Source organism: Osmerus eperlanus, chromosome 18, assembly GCF_963692335.1.
Source record: "Osmerus eperlanus chromosome 18, fOsmEpe2.1, whole genome shotgun sequence".
NCBI lineage: Eukaryota > Metazoa > Chordata > Actinopteri > Osmeriformes > Osmeridae > Osmerus > Osmerus eperlanus.
This window is the reverse complement of record NC_085035.1, coordinates 5,557,687-5,584,797: the sequence shown is the minus strand read 5'-3', so window position 1 is coordinate 5,584,797 and position 27,111 is coordinate 5,557,687. Positions and strand designations below refer to the sequence as shown.

Here is a 27,111-nt window from a genome sequence, read left to right as displayed (position 1 = left end):
CAGACAGACAGACAGACAGACAGACATACAGACAGAGACATACAGGCAGTCAGAGACATACAGACAGTCAGACAGACAGACAGATAGACATACAGGCAGTCAGAGACATACAGACAGTCAGACAGACAGACTGACAGACAGAGACATACAGGCAGTCAGAGACATACAAACAGTCAGACAGACAGACAGATAGACATACAGGCAGTCAGAGACATACAGACAGTCAGTCAGACAGACAGACAGACAGATAGACATACAAACAGAGACATACAGGCAGTCAGAGACATACAGACAGTCAGACAGCCACACAGACACTGTACAGTGCTCCCCGCAGACATCTCAACAGGCAATTATTGCCCGGAGAAAGAATTGATCGCCCCAAGCTCAGTACCGTGGCGTAGCACCAGGAAGGAGAACAACAAGCAGGCCCTCGCATCACAACAAGATGGGGAGAGATCTCTCCGGAACGCACTCAGAGCAGGGGAAGGTTCTGGAGTTCCCTTCAGACCTTATTTTATGCACTTGTGTGTGTGTGTGTGTGTATATTTACAGTGTGTGCTGGAGGTTACTGTATGAGTCAGGCAGGGATCCTGGTCCAACAAAGCCCCCTATTCAATAGATGCATACTGAACAGATAAAACACCAAGCCAGGGTTTCACACAGCGAGTTCAGATAAATAAAAAACCTTGACGGTTATAAAAGTGCTGCAACGTTTCCCATGGCCGCCAAAGACGACAAACAAATCAAATGTCCATGTGTCGAATATCTCAAAAATGAATAAACGTCTTCGTATTTCAGGAAATCCAGCACGTCGTGGAGTTGCCTTAATGTCGCAGTGGAGGGACACTTGCGGCTCAGTTGTAGCATCTTCAAGTCTAAACCTAACCTTGTCTCGTGGATTTATACACAGATGAATGTTCTTCATCTCCTGTGTCTCTGTCTCAGATCAGGACAGGTCTCTAGGGGGGTGGGGGGGGGGGGGGGGTTCAAACTACGAACCGTGGCCTGCCACAGAAAGTGGGGACCTGCAGGAACCCACAAGGCTCCAATGTCTCCCATCCCACCGGCGGACGTCGGTTCCGGGTTTGCGAGGGGAGAGCCATGACAAATGGGCCACATTAGGGTGACCAGGGGGAGAGGAGAGCACATTCAGTTTGAAGCCGAGGCATGGCCGAGTGAGCGAAGGGGAGGACCTATCCATCCCTATCAAGTGAGCTGCTGGGGCCTCGCTTCCCCATCCATCTCAGGTGCCTCCGTCAGAGCTCCCCCCCAACCCCCACCCCCCGCCCCCTCTCCTTCCTGTTGTTTACCACAACGCCTCTTCCCACCCCTGTTAACCCATCCCCTCGCGCAGTTAGCGGGGAAGAGCAAACACCGGGCTTTTGATGTGCTCGCGTTTCGTCTGAATGCGAGTCGGTGTGCGTCTCGGCGGGAGCAAAAGAGTCCTCGGCCCTCTGTTTGTCTCGGAAGTCCTCTCGCCGTAACCAGCGGTGGCCACCAGGGCAAGAGGAGGCCCACGCCGAGAGGCTGTGGGGGGCGGGGGCGAGGGAGAGAACGGTCTTTGCCCGTCAACCCATCAATCCGCGGCCTGACGTTTCGCAGCAGCCTCCCCCCAGCGCCGTTTGAGGTGATTTATGGGACGTGAGGGGTCCAGGGGCCCTTGAGGGGAGGGGGGGGGGGAGGAGATGGGGGGCTTCCACGAAACTCAGGAAGCCCCTTCCAGGTTCCAGGTTTACACATGCCTGCTCCCCAACATCTCATATTTCTCAATTTTTTTGGGGGGGGGGGTTTACTCCCCTGAGTGTGAACTTCAAAAACCTTAAATGGTGTTCTTTGTCAAGGGTGGGTGGAGAGACAGAGAGGGAATGAGGGGGGTTACTGAGGTGAGTCCTGAAATGATTTCTTACTGTTCCAGCGCTGTCACTGTCGGCAACACGATGAACCCGTACTCTTTTCTCGCCCGTCCAAGCGGATCACGGAGATGAAAAGGTGACGACGCGTCATGTCGTAACATTAAACTTCCACAGATGAACTTTCTTGGTCAACTTTGCTTGGATCCCATTTTAATTGGAACGATCCAAGTTCTCCCCCCCCCCCCCCCCACCCCTTTCGCCCGCACTCCAGACCACCAGTGTCACCACATCTCAGCCTATATATTCTCCGCCAGACCTTAAGTCCTCACGTTGTTTGCATAAAATGTCAATTAAAAGCCAGTGTATTGGTGGTTCTCCTCTTCTCCCGCTAATTACGGCGAGAACTCCAAACGAACTCTCATTAGCGTGTTAGCGACGAGACCAGACAGAGGAGTGACTGCGGGCCTATTTGTCATTCACCGCCTTCCATTAGCTTTAAAAATAGCAAAGGTGCCCCCCCCCTCCTTCTCCACCCCCTCCTCCTAGTCCCACACCCATATGATAGCTTAACATTCAAAGGGTTGATTTAGGAACCTATTTCCAATTCCGATTCTTTGAATGCAAATCTGCAGAGGACAACCATTCATGCCAACAACAAAAAAAATCCTAAAAAGATGCAGAAGGAAGATTCCGGCACAGGCCTGTTTCATGTAATAATTGTGCCATGTTTGAGGTGGAGAGAGAGAAGAAAATATGTCCAAAAGATCGTAATTTTCTTTTTCATGGTAGCTCAGGCTTTTCATAAAACAGCTATAATTGGCCTTCATTCCCCTCTCCCTTAAGATAGACTATTTTTCCTGCCTGCCAGGAATGATGTTTGAGGGAATGGAATGAGGATAAACCTGCCTATTTTCCTCACACCTTGTTTTAGTCCCCATAGCCACAGCAATTATGGGAATGAATCAGTACAAAAGGCAACATTTCCCACTGATGGGACAGGAAGCATCGGAACGATCCAGCATTGGAACTGAATCTCCTCAATGTGACACAGTAACAAACTTTGCCCACTTACCCTGGTCGTTGGCCATCTTGTCCGGATGTTCCACTAGAGGGAGGGGGGGAAGGATGAGAGGTTTTAGTGTCTGGGAGTCATCCACTTAGAATGGATTTCGGGGGGTGGGGCTTCACTTCGTCCCATAAGCTATATGGAGAGATGGGAGGATCACAAACAAGCCTCCCCCCCCCCCCCCCCCCCCACCCAGACCCTGTCTTTACAGTCATTCCGTTCCCTTCTCCTGAGGTTTTCCGTGAGTCAGTACTGCTCCAAGAAGGAACAGGGCAGAACTAAGTATGCATACCTCCCCCTCTTAAACCATTAACCATCCCTGTACTTCATATTCAGACTGAATACTTGAGTGATTCCGGCAACTCTTTGGTGATTAATGGTTCTGTTCTTTCCCGCTGAAGTTGAGATTCACTGGGAGAAAACTTCCGCGATTTCCATTTCTGCCCTGAAGCCGTGCTAACAAATTGTTTGCCGTTTTAAATCTATTTAAAGGTCTGAATAACAAACACCATGAAACTCATGAACTCATTACTTCAATCAATTTGAAGTCATTTAACGTAATATTTAACCACTGCTGTTCCAATCCTCTGTAACCTACGATGACATTAGACACAGATATACAGGTAGTATATGTCAATATAATGGGATCTTAATATATCATGGGAAGAAATCGGAAATTAAGGCAAAGTCGGCCGGCAGAAACGTGCTGAGGACCAGAGATGCTTAACAAGACCCAGAGGATCCGGAAAAGCCTCACAGTTCAACCCAGCAGATGCCAACTAGCACGTTAATGAATGTGCTCCTGCAGGATTAGCCAGGCTACGGCCTTGTTTAGCATTGGGCACCGCTTCCCCTGACCCACTATCATGAAGACAAATGGCACATCAGGCTTGGGGAACATAAACCACGACCCCTCACCATGAATCAGAGTTGGCTGCCACGGTGATTCTTCAGCACATACAGAACATGCCGGAACACTGTGGACAACACATGGGCTTGTTGCTTCTTTTTCAAATCCAAACTGCCCCTCGTGAGAATACAGTGTGTATCGTAGATGCATTTGTAAATGATTTAAAACCTCGGAATCTAGTCAGGGCATGAATGACAAAAGACTGTTTGGAACCTAACATGAAGGAGGGGGGAAAAGCTAGCTATTTCTACCCACCTTTGGAGGTCCTGAACTGGATGGGGTCCGAAAGGGGGCCCACGCCCTTGGCGTTCTTGGCCTGGAGGCGGAAGTAATAGACGGTGTCCAGGTTGAGGTCCATTACTTGGTTGGTGAGCCGGTCTCCAGTTATGGACTCCATCACCCAGTCATCTATGGGCATGTTCTTGTCCAGAGTGAAATACAGGATGTAGCCTGGGGGTGAGAGGGGAACGATCACAATGGTGGGTATCGATCTTGCGGTTGAAATGAGTTCCTGTGTTTTTCCTTGCTATCAATACATACTGAATGAGTCATGGATCAGGATATGGCAGGAAGAATGGAGATCCTGGTTGTAATAAACATTCATTTAAGTATTGATCAATGATTTCCTGGTGTAGGAACAATATACAGCGCAATGATTCAACCGTACAAGTTCTATTGACACTTATTATGATTATACTTTTGGCATCCCGGCGTTTGGAAGGAAAGTTGATGAAAACATTCTTTATTTGTACAAAGCCACCTCACAGTACCTCAGCAAAACGAGAAAGAAAATGTACAACATACATAAAACATGCACCCATAAATAAATAAAAACAACAGTCTATCTTCCCGCGGTATACCATCCGAACAAAATACGTTGACTACAAGCAGAGTATTATCCTAGAACGATACAGTGCCCTTGACTTGTCCCAGGTTTGGACCCTCGAGCAAATACAATGTTTACAGAGGTCTGGGTTTCGACTGGGGTTCCCAGAGGGCCAATAGACTTTTGTTCCCACACGGTTGATTGTGGTGATGGTAACAGTATCCAGGCGCAGGGCTCCGCGGGGAGCACTAGCACACACCCGCAGGACCACTGCAGGAGTCAGCGCGGTCGTTAGCCCGGACAGATTTACTACCTGGGTCATCCAGGAGCCGAGGGGGTAGAGGGGAGGGAGGGGAGCAATGAAACAGGTACGTATGGGAGAGGGGGGGAGGGGTAGCGACAGGCAAGTCCCGAGACCACACAGGAGCTGATTACAAGTGGGTGGAAAAAGAATGGGGGGGGGATGGGGGAGCTGTAGGCCACCCACATTTTCAGAACGGGCTTTCAAAAGGGGGGGGGGGGGGGGGGAGTCTCGATGGTCAGCCCACGGTGACGCGAACATACACCGCTTCCCGACCGAGGCGCATCGTTTGAAGAGCGAACTCGTTACCTGTGATGCGTCCGTTGGCCTCCATGGGGGGCTGCCAGCTGATGAGAATGGTCCGTGGTCGCCCCTCGCGGCTGATCACCGTCAGGTCCTTGGGGGCGGAGCTGGGTGCTGTCAGTCAGGTGTGGGGTGGGGGTGGGGTGGGGGGTGGGGGGAAGGTTGGTGGAGAAATATCCAAAAGTCACACATATCCAACTTGCGCAGAACTACAGTAACGGCTTTATCAGTCACTGCCCAATGGAGTTTCGGTTAAGACAAGAGCCCTTCGAAGTTCAGTCTCGGATGGTCCAAAAAAATGATTCTGAAATCATCTTGTTTGATTAATTCTTTATGTACTGTGAACTCTTTACTAAATATATAAAAGTGAAGAGGAATTGAACATCAAACACAACAAAACACTGCCTTGTTGATTGTAGAACAGAAATGAAGATATTTTCAAAAAACCACATGAGCGAGACCTTTGTTCTTCTATCAAACCCAGTCTCTCACCCAGTTTATTTCTGTCTCACAAATACATTTCACGTTTTCCTGCGTGTTTCTCGGTCGAACCAGTCACCAGTCGAACAGATCCAAACAAATTTCTCGAAGGCAACTATGGTGGGCTGGCTAATTGTGAGTGATTACCTGTGTATGTGTGTGTGTGTGTGTGTGGGGGGGGGGTTCATGGGGGAGTGTTTATCCAACTACGAGCACATTCTTCATAATGAAGGCTGGCAACAGAGATGATTACTCCGCTGACTATGATCCCCCGAGCCGATCTGGCCATTAGCATGTTGTTGTAATTAGGAAACGAGGGTCGGAGGTCGCATGGAAGGACTGCGCTTGCATGCGTGGAGTAAAACCTGCAACTCTCAAAACAATCCCCTTCGTCAAAGGAGCCCAAACAGTTAGGCGGATTAAGAAGCCCCTCCGTTTGAATGTCAATGTATTCGAAATGCAGACCGCGGAATGAATAATGCAGCGATTCGAAGGCGTTCGACAAGATTTCATGGCTGTAATTAGAATACCGGGAAGCACACACAAACAAATTCTCGCAGGAGATGAAAAGGGGTGGGGGGGGGAGCCAAACATCCCAAGGCTCCGATTGGCCGGGGGTGCTCACCTGCTTCGTAAGTCGTCGCGTGCGCAGTCATGCTCCACGTGCTGGACTTGCGCCCTTTGGTCACCATGACGGCAAACTCGTACATGGTGTTGGGCTTGAGGCCTGTGACAGTGTGGCTGAGAGCGGTGGTGTCTGCCGACTAGGTCGGGGGGGAAAGAAAAAGCGAAACAGGTAGCGTCAAAAAGGGTCACGTCAGAAGGGGGCACGGGAAGGGAGGACAAAACCAAGGGCAACAAAACAAGGGCTTTTAACGAGCGAGCGCATTATTTGCGTGACTCGGCGCCCGAGGACATCGCTGTTCTCGCCGTCGCCATCTGAGCCGTGACAGGAGAATCATCAAGCAGGGGGAATGTAGGTCAACAAACGCAACAACACAAACGCGACGCCAAAACAAACCGACGCCCTCCGAACATCGTACCTTGAACTTCCCGCTGGTGGAGTAGCTGGTTTTCCACTTGACAGAGTAATAGCGCACCTCCGTCGATTTCTGGTTCTTGGACATGGAGTTGTCGGCCCAGCTGACCCTCACGGAGTCGGGGGTGAGAGCCACGGCTTGGACACCTACTGGAGGGATCATGGGGGTGGAGGTATCTGGCATGGGAGTGGGATATTTATCAAACAAATGGAACAAATCGTCGTCTGATGGGTCGATGGGATCTGGATTCGCAAAAACCAGACAAACATGCCCCGCACACACACGCATTCCCACAAACGATGAATAAGAAAGTAAAAATCGAGCACATTTTCAAGTGGAGACGAGCCGGCCGTGAGGGGACCATGCAATCGAGACATGACAGACAGGGAAGAGTTGCAGTGAGGAGAGGAAAATGGATAATTGATGGATCAGAGTGACAAAGAGAAAGAAAGGGAAATACAAGCAGTAAGAGGACAGTCGTAATTACTCTAGATACAGCAGGTGGTGAGTCTAACAAGGGTGCTAGCAGATAGTATAGACTACCAGTTTCTACTACATCCACACCTAGGAAGAGAGAAAACAGGTTGTTAGTGGCCACAGAAAAATCACTTCATAACTGACATGCAAGTTGTGCCTGTCTTTCACAAATGATTCCAAAAACATTTTGCACTGTAAATCCTATTTGTTACCTAATTATTTTATAGAGATTTCGAGAGTGGCTAAATGGGTTGTTTATGTAAGGCCCATAGCCAGGAAAATGTTTAGCTTTTTACCATTTCAGATCTATTCTCAGTAGAGGAGGTTGAGACAGATAGACAGGCTGAGCACCACATGTCTCAAACTGACACGTGAAGAAATGTTCTGTATGCATGTTACAGAATAGAAACAGACGTACTCCGCCAAGCCAGGAAAAGAAGATGAACGTGGCCCTTTCGTAACCATAATAATAGCCCAGATATCTCCTCGTTGATGCAACTCGGGACCTCCCTTTAGAATACCGATCGAGAACCAAGACAGAACTGCAGAACTCAACAATACGTCTTGTTTGGCTGACAGTAATGTGAAAACTTAGCTATCTACGTTTTCATAGTTGAATTAGGGGCTTGTGGTGAGATGCGGCTTTTGAGAGGTGCTATCCATCCCCCCCCTCTCTCTCTCTCCACAGCATTGCAGCAACAAGATTAAATAGTCAGAGCATGGGATGGGAATATATTTCTCCTGCAGTGTTTATTGGCATGCCTTTAACAAGCCGTTTGAATGCCGCTCGTAAAGATGTGGGCCGGCATTAAATGATGAATATGTCTCAGCAATGCAGGTGCTGGCTCTCCATCAGGCTCGATTTCCTGAGAGATTGGGGAGGAGAGACGGTGGTCAGAGGGTTGTAGTTAGCCCTCCAGGGGATTGGTGTTACTGCCTGTGACCTTGTAGGGAATGTCATGTACTGTACCGCCCCGACATTCAACATTTAAACGGTGTTGTAGCCCAGCATGGACACAGTCCATTTGTGTCATCCAATTAATCATGGAGGCGTGCGGTGTGTGATTTCTGGGCTAAAGGAGCTATCAAGTAGGGGCGGTGAAACGGCATTGTGCGGTGTGGAAGTGGGGTGCGGAGTGACCAACACAGTGGGGTACCTCAAGAAAAGAGCATTTTGTTGTGTCAAAGGAAAACTTCCAAAGCTTTGTGGAAATCACATAGTAAAGGCATGTGAGTGCACAGCTGCGTGAATTTCCAAAGAACAAACCAGCCTATTAAAGCAGGCTTTCTGTGTGAGTGACATCAAGAGCGTGCGCAGCACAGTGGTGGCTGTGGAGATGCTGTGATATTACTTGGAAGAAGAACACAAAGCTGTGCTGGTTTCTCTTTTGCTATTTCTGTTTTCTTTCTATCTTTCTTTCTCTCTCTCTGTATCTCTCTCTCTCTCTTTCTCTCTCTCTCTCTCTCTCTCTCTCTCTCTCTCTCTCTCTCTCTCTCTCTCTCTCTCTCTCTCTCTCTCTCTCTCTCTCTCTCCCACCATGTATCTCTGTTTCTCTCTCTGTCTCTCTCTCTATTTCCTCCCTGCTGATGTGTCAAGCTCATAGTCTTGTACACACCGCCTTTGTCCTTTTCCACAGCAGCATATTCGGTGATCAACAATCGGCAGTTCCCGATCATCGAAGAAGGCCTCACTTGGTTCAGATCGGCACTCAGACCAGTACACATTCGGTGCGCGGCGCTCCTCGAACAGAATCCCACCTCGTTGACTCAAGCTCTAACACGTGGGGGGGGGGGCGGGCGACGTACCTGTGATGGACCTTGTGACAGCGCTCTCGTAGAGTGGCACCCCTTCCCCGGCGTTGTTGAAGGCCTTCAGGGAGATGACATAGTGGGAGCTGGGCTCTGTGGGAACAGCATCCAGATTCGAGGTTAATAGAGCAGGCCCTCGGAGAGCACCGTGAACCACACCGGTAGTCGTGTGCCCGCAGGGACGCCACGAGACAAACCTGACAGATACTTTTTCCTCGACGGCTAACAAAGGATAAGCGAGCGCTGGGCTGCAGGTAACTGCTTCCAGTCTCTCGGCATGTTTGCCAAACAACACAGGAACCGCCACGGCAGCTTTACTTTAGTGGTGGTACAGCTCTGGCCATTTTGAGGGAGGAACAGAAGGCTACCGTTTGCGGTGGCCTCTGAAATTGTACCGTTCTGTTCCTCACTCATAATCGTCCTTCTCGACTTGAAAAGTAAAATAAGGGAGAAAAAAAGTGCAGTGGTCTCTCGTTTTTTTCCAGAGCTGTATGTCGTCACGGCAACGTTTTCAACTGCCGTCTTTGACTGACGCGACTTAAAAATAATGCTTAGAATCGCTAATAGGACCGATTACGGAATGGCTATGGTCATATCAATACGTAGGGGCCGTCATTTTGCATCACAGCTGGTCCTATGTGTATTGCACACAATATACCTACGTGTACTACTGAGGTGTTTCTATGTGTAAGACGGTCAGTAGGTTGACAGCACCATGGAGGATCCTACTGTCTCTCTTATTACTTAAGCCTCGTCAATAAGCATTGCGCCCCAGAGGATGCACAGCCTTGAGAGAGAGAGAGAGAGAGAGAGAGAGAGAGAGAGAGAGAGAGAGAGAGAGAGAGAGAGAGAAAGAGAGAGAGAGAGAGAGAGAGAGAGAGAGAGAGAGAGAGAGAGGGGGAACTTCCTATAACACTAAGCTAAATTGATTGGCGTATTGATGGACGGGACCTTCCAGAGGTTTCTGTCGGTCTAAATCAAATTCCCTCACGGAACAACGGAAGGAACCTTCTTGATTTAAGGCTCTCCTTAACTACAGGACCTTCGATACGGAAACCATGGCAACCGGCTTCAGATTCCATTTTAAATATTGATGGGGACACAGTCGGTTTGTCAGAGCAGGTGTAGAAACAGGATAAATCCTTCAGAATAAGCACGTCGGAGATAAGAACGTCAATGTTCTCTGGAAAACTGAAAAAGTAGTATCGTACTACGGTATCTCTGTCACTTTCCTGTTACATGCACCCTGCTAAGGAAACTATGCCTGACTAGATAGCTGTTCGGATGTTTTGCTGCATGGATAGTGGACAGAAAACTGTATTGTTTGACCAGTCAGTTAGTTACATACATGGCTTCTGCTGAGATATGACAAACACGGGCATAAATGATAGCATAAATAACGCATTGTGTTTACATACATGTTGTGAGTAACAGCTGCATTTCTCATTATGTATCCATTATAGAATTTAGGAGGGGACTTCCGTTGCATATTAAAATCCTCAGATTTGTTATTGTCTCCTTTCTCATGCAAATTGTTGATGCTTTTTTTAAATTAAATTTCCACTTCAAGTGTTTTCTTATTACATCCCTTTAAATAATGAATCATAATTAAATGCTTAAAAAATGCTACAGAATTAACATAACACAAATAAATATTTTAAGAACCAGTCTTTGTGTAACATAAATTATTGGAGTTGCTAACCATAGAAAAAGATATGAGCAATGCTAAAATAATAAGAACGTTTATTTATATTAACGTTCATTTGTTAGTGTGGTTCATGATCATTTTATTAATTCATTATAAGAATTGTATTCGTCTTCTTTGCCTCCTTTCAAGCCTCTAGATATTATATTGCGCCCTTTACTAATTATACAGTCTCTCAGTCTGTAAAATTGTACAGAACGTTATCCAAACATCACACCCCGGAGTGTTGTACAGCAAAGGAAAAAAAAACGACGGTTAAGTACGTGTAGTGTTCATCCATGACTAACACCAGAAAACCACCAAAGATTTTTTTTAAACGCCCGCCCACTACCCATCATCGCAGTGAGAAGCAGGCAGCAGGTTCCAAACTTGACCTTTATAGACACGGACTCCATGGGAGCTGTTTTCTGTCCGGATCTTTTCTTCCAGCTGCCATGCAGGTTCACTGGAAGGGCAATGAGAGAGAGAAAGAGAGAGAGAGAGATCGAGAACTCACCCAGGTTGTCAATGGAGTAGAAGCGCTGCTTGCTGTCCACCCTGACAGTCTCAGCGTAGGGGCTGCCCACACCGTAGCCAATGATGTAGCCCCGTACCAGGATGTTGGGGTTGAGGGGCGGGGTCCAGCTCATGATGATGCTGCTGGGGAGGGGTCGTACGTGGAGGGAACTGGGCTGGTTGGGAACTTGACTCTCTGAAACCACCAGAAAACAAGAGGGAGGCTTTCAGCTTACTGGGCAGAACCAATGTCTAAGGGGGCTTCATCGGGCCTTCCAGAAAGGACCTCTAATTAGAAGTGACAGTTCATGGCTTCTAAGAGCGGCTTCTTTCCCCTCTCCTCTGGGAATAGGGGTTCCCAAAAGTCTATTGAGTGATAATCCATTAGAATTGCATTGCGTCCGGTGCCGTCTTCAAAATGCATACGCTGGATGGATTTCTTTCTTATCTTGACGGTTGGCTTGACGTACTACCTTTTAGAAACGTTTCTTCCTAATTGCCTCCCTGCCAAATCTCGGTCTGGATGGCCATGCCATGTATAATTCATATGAAACCAAGTGAAATGCTTTTAAACTGGCACAAAGTGCCGTCACAACCAGCCATTATGTGCTCAGAGAGCTACCAGGCTGCCAGCATGCCAATACAGCATCGCCCTGAACTAGCAAGCTGGGAGTCATCTCAAACAGCTGGTGCATACAGTATTCACATTGAGCCTTGATTTTCAATCTCTCATCCTCTCTTTCCCACTCTTTCTAACAAACACAAGAACACACCAACAAGAACACACACGCAAGCCCGTGCGCACACACGCACCAACCACATCAAACTGCCTTCCCTGGGAGACTAGAGAGAGGATGCGAAGCATTTATTAGTATGATACACCAATCTGTAAAAACTGCATATAAATACCTTTGGTTTCTCCACACCATAAATATTTAAGCATCTCATTCAGAGGCCGCATAGAGACGGATGGTCGTGTTGAAATGGGAGGCTTTGGGGAATGCGGGAGGGACTGGGGCGCTTGAAGGGCAGAGGGAAAGGGGACATGTGAAATGTGTTTTCTCTCACCATCAAGGTCGTTCTCCGGCGTCTCCGCGGTGAACCACTCGCTGGCCGTGCCCGTGCCGTTGGTCGTCATGGCTGCCACCTGGAAGCTGTACTGGCTGCCTTTCTCCAGGCCTGAGGCGACAAGGACGTGGTCAGAACATGTGTAAGCGATGCCAAAAGGCTTTTTGACAAGAAGAATATAAACAGATGTTAGGTCTGGGGATGTTGCTGTACTGAAAAACACCACCATGATAAACCCTTGGCCAGAATATGTCCCACGGCCAAAGTACCAACAGTACAGGGTGAATACAGTGCAGTCTACCATGTGTCTTTCCTATATCAGTATGCGATACATAAAGCTGTATATTTAACTCCATATTAACAGGTTAGTTTGGGGATTTCATCATAACAGTAGATATTTCCAGGTTCTATTTGAAGACAAAGGCATTATTATTGTCGACAACCAGCCTAGACGTTCCCAAAGGTACGGATAGGATTAGTACGACGCACACGCCTGCCTGTGTGAAATGAATCCCCCTAAGACTGGGGAGGGATCAAGATAGTCATCACTGAAAAATAATGAAAATGAATATCATATTCTTTCAAATTCAGCAATGAAATTGAAATAATACCTTCTGGCAGTACAATGAACACCTATCTAGGTTGGGAAGCCCACCCTTCTCCGGAAAGCCTCAAGGGCAAAGACATAGTCTGTAGAATTAACCTGTCCCACAGAATAAACAGTATTGTTCTCATACAGTCGTTCTCTTTCGAGCAGAATCGTTTCGAGAAACGACATGGTTTAGAGAGCCAGTGTGCTCAATTGAAAATGAATGCAATTGTAAACAAAGCAATGTCTCGTTGCTCAGAATGTGAACCTGTAATCATCACAACATCCCTTGCTTCTGATGACATATTCACTTGTATTATCGAACAGACAATGCATTATTCATGGTTCTTCCTCTCTCCGTCTGGTGATTGAAAATGTTTGCTTTGCCAGCTGCGAAACGGAATCGAGCCAACCAGGACAGAGATTGTGGGAGATAACCAGTATGGGAGGGCCACCTCACCTGTGAACAGGTACCAGAAATTGTTGGGTTCGATGGCTTCCTGGTCTCCACGGCGACCAGTCTTCCGTAGACGGATCTTGTATCCAGTGATGAAGCCGTTCTGGGTGTTGCGTGGTGGAGGCTGCCAGCTTACCTTAATACTCTGCCACACACAACACACACCATCAGTCAGAGCCAATTATTTATACAGAATATGAATAGGAAAGGGAAAACAATAGCGATTTGATTCTAATAAGACAATGTGTAAAGGGGCTGTGAGTGGAGATACACAATGGCAATTGTCTGAGACAGGCATGCGGCTTGATTCTGTTCGGCGAGTTCAGTTTCATTTTGGATCCCCCAACCAGATTATCGAACCCGCCAAACTATATTACACACTGGAAAAGAGATTACAGTGTAACAACGTTTCATTATCTTCAGGAACAGGTCTGAACTTGACAAAAACCAATTAGGGATTATGGATGCTCCATAATGGTAGTTAAGCATGCTATGCGCCTCTGTGTTATGCTCAAAATTAACTTCCCATTTTACCAACTCCACAAAGAAACAGATTTCACAGGTACATTGTTTATTGGCCTGCTGTTATACAGGAAACTCTCATTGCTATGCAACTATGTATCTTTGGAAACACTCTACTGCCTGTGACCACCTAGTTGACATTACTTTACAGCAGCAGGTCGGGAAAAATACAAATGCAAAAAAACAAACAAATGAATTCAAATTTCAATCATATTTGAGAGGCACAATTTACATGGATGTCTTTAATCATGCAGAATGATGGCATTTCATGGATTCGGGGAACTCTAATTGATTTAACAAGGTTTCTCTCAGGCCTGCCGATGCAGAACCGTCTTTTTAATTTGTATCTGAGATCAACACAGCGCACCACAGCTCTCTTCACAGTGTAAAGGTCACTAAAAAGGATAAAACAACAACAACTGCGGATCTTCACATGTGTCAAAACAATGCTTCCCACTCCTATCATATTGTCGCTGGTCTTCCCTAGCCCCCAGACACACCAGCTCTGATTAATTAACCTTTGAGAGGCTCGTACGCAGCGAGGACGGTGATGGACTCTGGTGGCGGTAAAGGAGCGAGACACGCAGGAATGCTACCGCGCGTTTAGCCACTGTCACATCGACTCAGTAAAGGGCCTGCTTCGTGCCAGCTGCCTGCCTGCCTGACTCGTGGGGGCTAGGCATGCCATCTGCATAGGGGAGAGGAGCCTGTTAACATGCAAATAAACCAATTAAAATGCACGCGACACCGCTGCCATTGCGTGGCGTCCAACCTGATTTATCTGCACCTCCTCCATCACCCAGGTTCCATTTCCGCTCGTGACATGCCGGGCTGGATGTGGGCGCGGGTAGAAGCAGCCTGTCGGTCTTTCTGTCGGTCTACACAGCCACGTCTGGAGGTGTTAGCCTATCACACGGTAGAGCGATAGCATACATAGCGCTCTATGTGACCCCCGCTGGTCCTGAACCCACGACACTGTCGCTGTGTACTTTCTTTAAACGTGCGAGCCACGTCAGATCGCACTCCGATGCCTCCTGTTTGCGTCTCATCATATTCAGGCATCTGCTGGGTTAAACCTGTGTTAAATATTCTACTGGTGTCACCCAAATGGATACAGACGAATTCATTAACATTTACTGACACCTGTTCCCCGTTTTGCCCATAATCTTAATTGATTACAACAGGCTTGATTGCCGGTGGAGGGATCCTGAGCCATAGCTCCCTGGGACACCCTAGAGTTTGGACGGGTGGCACGGTGGCGATTAAGATGGAAGCCTTAAGAGTCCTTTGGCGTCGTTATTATACCCCAAATTATACCTCTAAGGCCAGGAGGAATCTGCAGAGTACAATATAAGGCAGTCCCATACTGGCACAGTCGTGCAGAGTGAGAACACAAGAAGCCGTTGGAATCAGACGCCTCTCTGCAATTTACCCGATGCGTAAAGCCTGCACGACGAGCATAATTGAGAGAAGGACACGCAGAACCCAGCAGTACTCAAAATCATGTAGCGATCAGACGTTCCATTCAGTTGATTTTCTTATGCACTGTACTGTGAAGTTACAAAACTAGAATAAAAACGTCTACAAAGTCAAAATAGACCCTATGAACCAAAGATGTGAATATGAACGTTTGTTACGTATTGTAGCTCCCCATAGATTTCCAGGGGGTCTCAATTTTTGACAGCATTCGACTTTCTAACAATCAGTCGGTTTAACTGACCTGCTCAAATGAATGTGATTTATTTCCCCTTGCTGTCAGTTTGATTTGATTTGAGCCTTAGTGCTGTTTGTATTCACACTTTATTTATCTTACCGGTGCAGGTAGGTACTGAGGAGTAAATCCCATCCCAATACGTATTTGTATTCAAATCCAGTTGACCTTGCAAGCGGCAGGGCTACATGAAGTCATGGCCCCATTTAAGATTTAAACGGTTGTTTCTATCATACTTTAATGGGAGCTTTGGCACAGGCAATATGAATAAACAACATCTGAGATCTGATCACAATTTAAGAAAGAGTTGGCAATTCTATTTACGTTCAAATGAATGCGGCTTTCATTCCTCTTGTCTCTAAGGAGAACTTGACAGTCCAGAGACTAGATATTAAATAGGGTTGTACCATTGGGAAGTGCCAAGTGCAAACACAAATCGAAGAATGCTGAATAATTCATGAGTAGAGGGGAAAAAAAGGATCTACATAACCCAAAAACAAAGACAGCGAGGCCTACAGTAATTGCCCTGGGGTTCCGTTCTAAATCTTGTTTAAGGTTTAAAACAATCTAGCTTTGGGCCTCTGGTTAAATGCTGAAAACGAAACAATGGACACAGACAGATGTGTGAAAGGCTGGGAGTGGCGAGCCTTCACACCTCGGACGCACACCTGCTGCTGTCCGTCTTGACAGCCGCGCCAGACAACCTGAGACGGACAATCACAGCCCCCCCGATCCCCACGATCCCCACGGACCTCCTTGTGTCCCCTAGTGAGGTCGACGCGGGTCCTCTGTTTATACGGAGAGCGGACGTATTTAGTTGCACGGCCCGCTTTGTTACAGTGCTGACCGACGAACCCCCCGAAGGGTGCAGATAAAAGGAGTCCGACTCCACCTGACTTCTATCGGGAACAACACACTCTGCACCTCGTAGTTAGCGAGGTGGAATCAAAGTGGAGCAGCTCAATAACAACAAGCAATACTGTTTGCCAATAAGAGTTAGGGACGCAATCCATTCTCGGTGCGTCTTTGTTTGACCAGCAGGCTCGGCGTGGAGTAGCGCCGGCGTGTAAGCTGTTCAAAGTCAGGAAGGTTCTGGATTGAAAACTCCTCCCGTTCTCAAGCTAACAAATGTCACCCCGGCAAATGTATGCCCTTTCTCAACTCTTTTCATGCTTTCATGCACCTCTATTATTAGCAAAAGAATAGGCACGTACCCCTACGACCATGTTACATCACTTTAATCCCTCATTCTCCTCTCGCGTCTTCTGTTCTATGCTAACTTCACAGGACGGAGCCTTTGATTATCAAGTCAATAGTCCTTATATGTGTGTTCTTGCTCCTCAGCCTTATAAAACATCACAAAGAGCAACAACAGCGAACATGCATCTGTTCTATTTTGGTCTCCAGTACTTTACTGGGCTCATCCTGGCATCTTGTTCAATCAATAGTCTTGTTCTGTTGATGTTTGTGTAACAATGTCTACTGTTCTGTACATACGGACTACTGGACAGTATGTGTTATGCCTGCCACTGTGCTATTACATGTTGGGGGAAAAAATTAATAATGATATCAGAATGTCATGTTAAATATGAATGTACAGTACTGGGTGTCACCTCCGCGGTATAAAGTAGTACATCAACTTGTCTTTAACGTGATATGTGTTTTGATTGGACAGGATGTTTATCTGACACACTCTTTAGTCTCTCTCTGCATGCTTCGGTAGTTGATATGCCTGAGTACGGCAGTCAATCAGTCACTGTCGGTACAGCCGCCATATCAGACACTAACGACATCCTCCTATCCTCAGAGAGAAATGATGCCGAAACCGACATTCTAATTATCCAGTGAAAAATGCTGATGTTTCTCTTGCTCATTGCGGCCGGCCTATAGCCATCCTTCATTTGTGTTTTTGTGTACTTCCAATGTATTTCCAAAACACATTTCAGCGTAGGTTCCTCAGTGATTCCTTGGCTATACGCCCCAGGAAAAGACTTGGGATGTGGTCAACAGTTTTAGAACAAGAAGCCTAAAACGACATCCATATAACTCCCCTGAGGTTCCCTATGGGAGGGACCAATATTAACTAATGAACCGGAACTCTCGTTTTCTAACTGAAGAAGAAAGGCGCAGCTTTGTTTAATTTACGAAGCTCCAGACAGCAAACACCAATTCCTACGATGCACGCTATCAGTGTAGTGTATAGATTGGCAGCTCATATAAACAGCAAAAGCCTCTGTAATGAGGACCTTTCAGCGGTCGGCTGATAGTGCTCACTTCCCCTGAATAAAAATGGTCCTTGTCTGAAAAATGTCCTCTAGAGACGAACGCGATGGAGTGAGGAGGACTGTTGTGGTGGAGGGAGCACCTTGATTACACTGCCAGGCACTCACGGAAATCAAACGTACTCAGAAAGATGGGCTCGTGACTTCCTCTCCTACGTTGCAATGCCACGCGTGCGCAAACATGACATGTACACGCGCACGCTGTCTCGCACACAGACACACCGATGGACACACACATGTACACACAGATGCAGGTGAGTAAACAGATCCACGAGAGGGGGGGGGAATCAAAAAAAAAAACTAAAACCAATCTGAAGATTGTTTGCCTGTGTCCTCTGGGTGTGCTAAGCAATCACATACTGAACAGCTAGCGTGTGTTTGTTTCTAAATCCCACATGCATCACCTGTTCTTCCAGGCTGCTGCAGGATGTGGGTGTGTGTGTGTGCATGTGTGTGTGTGTGCAATGCACGTGTTGGTGGAACACTTGGTGCTCATTACAATTATATCCATCTTTACTTCGGAATGTATTTGACCTCCAGCTATGGTGAATTATTTGTATTAAGATACAGTAATATGTAGTATTATATACATACTGTATATATAAGAACACATGTATAGAACAATGCCACCATGTTCATATTTTTTGCTCCCCATAGTAAAACTACAGTAACATATGTATCAGCACAAAAACAATTTCAAAGCAATATCACAGCAACCAATGCATTACTGAGGCAAGCACTGAGGTTAAAATAATGGCTGCATGTATGTGTTAACTAGATATGCAAGACAATCAGAATTAGTCTCCTGCAGTGTTTGCATTTGCATATCCAAATACCAACTGTGTATATTATTCGGAACAAGAATAAGGAATAAGGATATTGTACTAACTAATGGAGAGGCCAAATGTTAAGTTGATATTTATTTCTCCACAACAATGACTTGCTATACTCACATTTTTTCTAAACTTTCAATCGTGGACTTAAACCTCAAGCCATACATCATCATATTACTGGTAAAACAAAATTACTCTAATTCTGGTAATTCCGTGTTTTAAATACAGACGCAAGTTCCCATGAGCCAAGGAGAGAGAGAAAAAGAGAAACAAAGAGACAGAAAGAGAGAGAGAGAGCGAGAGAGAGCGAGAGAGAAAGAGAGAGAGAGAGAGCAGTCACATTCCAAGTATACTGTAAGTTGCTCCAGAGCGAAGCACACGGCAGAGCAATGGCTGCCCCTGTCCTCATCCATCTTGCCTATCCACGAGCTCCCTTAAATTAAGTTTTAGAGAAGACATACATCTTATTCCAGGGTCCGTCCTGTACAACAGCCTCTTAAGGAATGGAAATAGGTTAACCTAGTGAAGTGCACCGCATTGCCTACCGGTCTGCCGACACTCCCCTCCACTCCTTTAAGGAGAAATTATAACTTTCCATTTCTGAACGGGGGAAAAAAAACTAATCTAAAGCTACTTTTTAGCTGCTCCATCTCTTTCTTAGAAGGCGTATTGCTGCTGCAATAGAGGGAAACCAGAGATAGAGCTTATACAAAGAGGAAGTAGGCAAGTTAAGAGCAACTTGTCTGGGCTTCTCAGTCCAATCCATCACTGCAGGACATCCCATAATAGGTTCATATGCCTCAGTCAGGCCCCATATAAATCCTGACTCTCCAACCTTACCCTGGAGATAATTGAACACACATTACAAGTGTAATCTCTTTAGGACCTCTTAATTCTGGCTGACCAAAAAAACTTCTTAAAAATGACTTTCTATTTAAAGACATCCCTTTTAATCTCTCACAAAATGTTCTGTTGGTATGGTCGAATGTCTGTGTAACATCAGGGAGATTGGTGGTCTACAATGTGACCAGATTTGAGGATGCTCAAAAGAATGAAGAGATAATCTGGTTTAATCCCTTCTTTTTTGCACACACACAAGGTGTTAAGATGGATTCAACTGTCATCCTATTACGGGGTCATCCGTCGAGAGGGCACAACCTCGCCATATCCGAGGGGCTTCATCTTCTAAGAAGACAATCCTGTCCGAGAGACCATTTTACCAACAATCTATGGACACACTACCATCATTACTTGGTCCCTTCCAATTGCTCATGTTTCGAGATAGACATGGTCAGGCACAGGTGCCCTTTCCCTCGGATTAATATCTCCACGCACATCCCGAAGAGTGACGTGTCTTTAGGATGGTGACTTCCTGCCAATGCTGTCATTGTGATGGGTTCAGAATCCTTTGCAGAGTTTCCTTGTCATTGCAATAGACAGTGTACACCACATGCACTCACGCACACACACACACACAAAACGACACACAAACACACACCATCCTGAACTAACGTAGCCCTGGGCCAAACGTCAACCACCGCCCAGGTTAATAAAAGATCAGACTACCTGAAAAATATGTAAAAAATATGTACAAGTCGGGAGTGTCCCGTGTCCACATCCTTCGTCCATGCCCCTGCCAGTGTGTGTCAGCTTCAAAGAGCGGGGAGAAGAACTGGGCCAAACAAGCCACGCTCAGGAGGATCCCCCAAAGGGTGGTCCTTCACCACAGGCGGCTTTTCCGAGAGCACTGCTGAACCAGCGCCACTGACCTGCACTGAACCGCCGCCTCTCAGCCGACCGGCTCTGGCGTAAACACGACGGTGGGCAGATCAGCGGGATGTTCCGGAACGTGTTCAATCAGGCGTTCACGGCCTCGTCTGGTGAGGTGAAGAGTCTCATTCCACTTACACGACTTTGGAGCGGTTATTTTTCATGGGGGGTTGGAGGGAATGGAGCAAAGGACTCCATGTTTAATCCCCCCGGGGCGTCCACATTGGAGCGTCTGCTGGACCCGAATGACAGCGCTCTCTGTCTTCCACATGAAACAATTGATTTGCCGTAACTGTACTTACTCTTGAGAGGACCACTTCCACGGAGATATTCTGAGGAGGGGCGCTGGGCACTGCGGAGGGAAACACAGAAGAGGAAACAAAATCAAACACGAGCGGTACATCGGATTAGCATGGCCCACACCGACAGATCGGCAATTCACGAAACGAGGTTACATTTTGAACCTCCTCTTACTACAGCGACCCGATCAATCTGGCTTGCAGTAGGTCCGCGAGCTAACTGAGACACAGATGAAGGCCCGCCTAACTCGATTAACACACTGTCAGCCGCTGAAAAATCTATCGTCAAATTACATTTCTGGAGATAGACTTTAGGAAGATCAACTGTCATACATTTACTCCCAGTCAGGAGAACAAAAGGTAATTGGGTTAAAGTAATCAGGTGGGGTGGGGGTGGGGGGGGTGAAGTCATGTGACGTGCTGGGTTTGTGACATTACTGAGAGAATAAACGAGGTTGTGACAAGAAAAGAGCCTCTTTGTCCTCTTCATCTTCATCAGTGACAAGGGCACCTCAACTGCTTCGTCACGCAGGTCTATGCAAATGACCCCTTCACATGAAGCCTCTCACTGACAGATCGCCGAGGTAACCTTTCCAACATCAAGACGTATCCGCGCACTCCCGGCAACCGCGCCTGCGAATTCCTGTCTGGACTTCCCAACGGTTGAATCGAAAAAATCCAGCAATTCGCCCATTTTATTTGCCGCGGAGAAAAAAAAGGGCGGGCTGCAGCAATGATGTCAAGGAGATTAAACGACTTGTCTAATTCGATTCCGGTTGTGGCCGTGTTGAACGTCCACAGGTGGCGGTGGGGGTACTGTCGACATGGTGGGTTTCCCGTCGGACTGAGAGTGCTGGCGGTGTGGCTCAGTCTGGTGGACTGGCGTGTGGGAGGGGAAAAGGTCATTAATTACCTTGGAGAAGCCAGCAGTAAAAGAGGAAAGTCGCGGAGGCCCACAATTTCATTAGCCAGCACAAGGGGCCTTAATTAAGCAGGGAAATGGAAAAGGCCGCTCTTGCGGCTCATTTGAAACGTTCGGCAAGCCACCGCTAATGGAAGCTGACAGACAATAAATTCCTGCGGCCTCTTAGCCTCACTGAAAGTAATGCGATGAGACAGTATGGCGGATAAGTAAGTCTTAGGGGCTGTGAGGAGGAGTAACCCCCCCCCCCCCCCAGGCTGGTCTTGGCACCTCGGTGAGAAGAGAGCACTGACAACACACAAGAGAGGTACGAGGGGAGGACTCGAAGTGAGAAGAGGGGGAAGAGGCCAAGGAGATAGGGAGGGGAGACGGGAATAGAGGAGAGGAGCAGACCGTGGTGACACATGAGTAACAAACTGAAAGTAGCGCGCTGGACCAGAATGCACTATGTGCCTATAAAAACGGCGGGATGCTAGTTGAATTCTAATGAATGTCGACGCTACAGATTCCATATAGGGGGTGTCATGTATGCCCCTTTCCTTGCCTAAAATCTAGTCATAGGCGGGTGTATTTAGACAGCTTATCAGAGAGACTTGTGGGAAGAAATGAAGGCAGGCAGAGATGTGTGCCAAACGCATCACAGTGACATCCTGAGCACACCCTGTCCTCATGTCAGTCCAGGAGAGCGGCGAGGGGAAGCTCACTTAGAAAGATCACAGCGATACTTCCTACTGAACACATGCAGCCTCCTGCCACTTCACACAGCTTTTTGGAAGCAAACATGACACATTTTCAGCTTTGCTCCTCTGACACATCCGGAATCACAGTCAATAACCAAACATCAGGGGCTGTACTGTGAGTGTCCAAGCTGTGGGTGCCTTGATAACGGCTCATTTGAATCCGTGAGAATTACAGCCATACATAATCCCGAGGTTAACCCCTAAATCAATAGCTGCGGGAACATTAGCGGGAGACAGTTCATCAGGACGGGCCCACCCCACTGGATACAGAAATAGACCCTGTACGTGGGACTCCACCAGAGCCTGACGCTTCCTCTTATAGATTACGAGCAAAGGGAATCATATTCTCTCTGATCGTTCCCTGTGAGTGACACTGGTTTACGTGGAGAACAGAGGTACTCCGGCTGTGATTCAAGTCGGAGACATCACTGAAATCCCCACCGCGTGCGACACAAACAGCAACGTGGGGGGGACAGCAACGTGGAGGGGACATGCTGAGGTGAGACACACCAAGGAGCTAGCTTATTAGAGAGCGAGCGTATTAGCGTCGCACTTGTGGGCTTCTGACGCCGCCCCCGAGCAGCTCCTCCTGTGGCCGAGAGAGGTTACTGCAGGGGGGACGTAGCGTCAAAGGTAGGTTCTGGGGAGGGGGGCAACCAATCGGAACGGGAGCTGCTGCTGCCTCGATCCCAGGGGATTGGCTCAGAGATTAATTGAATTGAGATGGAAAGAGAGCGAGATTTTGAAGACGGGCGGGGGGTCTAGAGAGGTAATCAGACCATTTCATTATGCCATGTGTGCTGTCAGAGTTGAGTGACACCACGAGAAATTGATTAGGGAGAAAATAAGCATACACTGGTGACGGCTCATGTGTAACAAATGCAATGAGACATTTATTAATGAAGAATAAACTGTGTCATTAATCCTTGATTAAGTTCCTTCACTGGGTGGCTGTTTATCCAGAGCAATCACTGCATTTGAAAGGACACAGAAAAAGTAGCCTTTGAATCCCCCCCAAAATGTAGAAACAAATTCTAGCATCATTTGTAACCGTTCCTTCCAGAGTCATACCAATAATTCGACATGTACCTGTACGTATTCTGTATGGATCAACAAGAACTGGTCATAAACCGCAAACACATCCTTATTTTGACCCTTTGCAGCGACCCAGCTAGCCAATGTGAAACTGATCTTCTTCCCCAGACTTACCATCAGACAACGTGGTGATTCTGAGGTTCTCCGTGGCGACCCCGGGGCCGTAGCGATTCACAGCCACGACGCGGACCGTGTACTCGGTGAACTTGTTGAGTCCCTCCATTTTGTAGCTCTGTCCGTTTACCTCCAAGCTCTTGAGGGGCAGACAGTATGATTCAGAGCAGCGCAGTCACAAACACATAATTTGGTTCCCATGGCGTCTGACCTCATGAAGTATACACGTCAAGCTGATGGAACTAGTTCTAAATGACGACTCATGATTTCGCCAGTAAAGCCTAATCATTAAATAGTTCTTTTCGACCTTTCTTTTGATCACAGACTAGTGGGTGGCAGTGTTTTACATTTGGTCATTTATCAGACGCTCTTATCCAGAGCGACTTACAGTAAGTACAGGGACATTCCCCCCAAGTAGGATGAAGTGCCTTGGACACAACGTCAGTTGGCATGACCGGGAATCGAACTGGCAACCTTCGGATTACTAGCCCGATTCCCTCACCACTCAGCCACCTGACTCCCTGTTTTGTTCGTCCTTGTCTGTCACTACCTCAAGACATATTGCTTGTTTCATAATTGCACTGATGTGAGCTTCAGCAGAGGCCAACCAATAGGCTTAGGTTAAATATATCCAGCATATTTGACCCCACATGCCTTATTTCCAAGGCGGTGAAGAGGCAGGGCTGGTTGTGAGCATGGGAGAGGGTGAACAGGCTTCCTCCTCTGAACATTTCAGACCAAGACTGTTAATAATCAATTATGTGAAATACAGTAGCCAATAAGAATATACTAATAACTATCTTCAATTCGACATGGCCTATTTAAAGTCCAAAAGCAACAAAAAGAAAAGTGAATTAAAAAGCATTTTAATTGATACCCCTAGTTACTTTTTGATGACATATGCTATTTTATGGCGATACGGTTGATTCCATATGCTATTTTTAAGTTCTCCGGTTGGTCTGTTTTCCTTTCATAAGCTGGTTGCATAATCAAGAGAGAAGAGAGGGAATATAAATGAATGTGTCAAAAGCAGATGAATGTACTGTCATCAGTGCTGTAAAACTGAAGACACTGAGCTCCATGAGCTCTGCGAGTCTAACTGAAGCAAACCAAAGCTGTAAATGTTTAAAACGTAGATAAAATCTTAAAACTTGAGCTATACTGTAGAGCTGTAAAGAAAAAAAAAAGTTATGGAGACAGTGCATCTTATTCAGAAAACAGACGACAACGACAGCATATCCAGTTATTTAATGGGATTTGATATGAAATTGTGATTCGATATGAAATAGTGTTTAGATTTTCATTACTCGTAGAAACTAACAGGCAGTTGAAAGATACTGACAGAATATGCACCAGTTGAACCAAGGTATTTCTTTTGTCAACAACTGGTCTGTGACAGACCAATCAAATCAACAGGTTAAAAACAAAACGTACAAAAGAATAAATATACATGTAATCTGCCTTTTGTCTCTTGCTTGCAAGACTTTTCATGGTATAGATCTGTTAGCAGTGGGGTGGGAGTGCGGGTGGTGGAATCACTGACCTGCTCCTTCCCGGAGGGGGTCTCCGTCCACAGCAGCCTGTAGCCCAGGATGGGGCCATTGGCATGGGTAGGGGGGTCCCAGGAGGTTTGTATGGTGCTGGGTGAGATGACCTCCCCTTGGAAGTTCTCTACAGGCCCCGGGACCTGCACTGCACACACACACACGCACGCACACACACACACACACACACACACACACACACACACACACACACACACACACACACACACACACACACACACACACACACACACACAGCCATACGCACCCAAGAAGTGGAAGAGAAGAAATGAGTGCATAGATTCATCGCAGAGGGTCTCCCATTCGATCGCCCAGTCTGTTGAGTGTGACAGGCCTGAGAACAAGCTCCAGACATCTGAAAGCTGTGTCCCAGGGGTGTGATCGGAGTCAGTACAGTTTGGGATGTGCTGGGCATTGTTCGGAATGTCTGAGGGCTAGACGGCGGGTGGTGGGGGTCCAGACAGTACTCACAGTCAGCCTCTGTGGTGAGCTCGAGCGGCGCTGAGCTCTCTCCGGGGCCGTTCTCGTTGTAGGCCACCACTCTGAAGGAGTACGTCTCCTCGGGCCTCAGGTTGCTGACGGTGATGTGGAGACTCTCCGGCTCAGACACGTTGACAGACCTCTCCCTAGAGCGCCGCCGTGGAACACAGAGTCAGATCCAGACAACATGGTGTAATCCCTTCCTGTAATCCTCACAGGAAAGAGTCCTAATCCCGGTGGGATTGAATCTCCTCCTCCCATCGCCCGCTAAAGCGGGGCTTTGCCCAGGAAAGGACTTTCATCGAAGACACCTAATTTATTTAAGTGATTGTCGCTTTCACAACGCAATCCAACGTTAGAGGGAGTTAGATTTGGGGTTTCCCAGAACGAACACAGTGTGTACCATATTGAAGATTCCACATACACTGCCTTTGTGAATACTAGCATGTTTTAAGGCATGTGTCAATGCACATCGATAGTGCAGTTTAGAGGGTAGAGCGATGGTAGGTTTGGGGTTCATTTTGTGTAAATGATTTCACTGTAATCCTGGATGCACCCATAAAGCAAAATGGGCTCCCTATTTATATGTTCTTGCTGTGGCATTAAAAGGGTTGGTTTGAGAATGAATGACAGAAAGGCGGGTGCTATACATGGCTTAAAGAGGTCCGAATTGGTTCATCAGTACGAGCCTTAAAAGCATGTCTGAAAAGGTTCCCTCTGGGAAAACTACCAGTGGCAGCGATGTGTCAACTATTTGTTCATGTGTTCACCCTTCCCACAGTGGTGTGCTGCTTATTCAGCCACCTGTACCCACGGATCTCAAGAGGCAAAAAGAACAACGGCCGTGCACCACTTTAGACTCCATGGCTGACGAAGTCTAAATAACCACATAAACCTCCGACACAGACTAGCTTCGAAGTGCTACGCCAGTTTCGAATGTCGGTGTGGGCAGCCCACCTGTCCACGCCCTCTTGGGAATAGTAGACGCCGTAGGTCTGGATGGTTCCGCGAGTCTCCTCTGGGTAGCTCCAGCTGAGGCGGACAAAACGGCTGGACACTAGGACAGGGACCACGTCACGGGGAGCGGAGGGGAGGGCGCCTGAGCTGGGGACAACTGGTGGGGGAGGAGAGGAGTAAGTCAAAGAAGTAGGGGGCACAGGGCTAGGGGCCTGAGGGGCAGTCGTAGGGGTGGCCTCTGTTAAGTTAGTCATTCAGGGGGGGAGGGAGGCAGGGAGGGAGGGGGGGAGGGGGGGAGGGAGGGAAGAAGGGGGGGAGGGAGGGAGGGACGGAGGGAGGGACGGAGGGAGGGAGGGAAGAAGGGGGGAGGGAGGGACGGACGGACGGACGGAGGGAGGGACGGAGGGAGGGAGGGAAGAAGGGGGGGAGGAGGGGAGGGAGG

The 27,111-nt window shown here is 47.5% G+C and overlaps 1 protein-coding gene across 1 annotated transcript in view; it reads right to left on the bottom strand.

The window, feature by feature from the left end:
- The window catches only part of dcc (DCC netrin 1 receptor), a 132,568-nt gene that overhangs the window by 18,604 nt on the left and 86,853 nt on the right, over positions 1 to 27,111 (bottom strand). Inside the window, exons 8-21 of the mRNA XM_062484829.1 lie at positions 26,670 to 26,826; positions 25,704 to 25,858; positions 25,211 to 25,359; positions 23,668 to 23,806; positions 20,800 to 20,849; positions 13,383 to 13,524; positions 12,334 to 12,444; positions 11,267 to 11,461; positions 9,063 to 9,158; positions 6,783 to 7,021; positions 6,365 to 6,503; positions 5,266 to 5,373; positions 4,085 to 4,279; positions 2,926 to 2,958 (exon numbers count right to left, since the gene is read on the bottom strand). Of these exons, the coding sequence (XP_062340813.1) occupies positions 2,926 to 2,958; positions 4,085 to 4,279; positions 5,266 to 5,373; positions 6,365 to 6,503; positions 6,783 to 7,021; positions 9,063 to 9,158; positions 11,267 to 11,461; positions 12,334 to 12,444; positions 13,383 to 13,524; positions 20,800 to 20,849; positions 23,668 to 23,806; positions 25,211 to 25,359; positions 25,704 to 25,858; positions 26,670 to 26,826 (1,908 nt within the window). The remainder of the gene's footprint in view (positions 1 to 2,925; positions 2,959 to 4,084; positions 4,280 to 5,265; positions 5,374 to 6,364; positions 6,504 to 6,782; positions 7,022 to 9,062; positions 9,159 to 11,266; positions 11,462 to 12,333; positions 12,445 to 13,382; positions 13,525 to 20,799; positions 20,850 to 23,667; positions 23,807 to 25,210; positions 25,360 to 25,703; positions 25,859 to 26,669; positions 26,827 to 27,111) is intronic.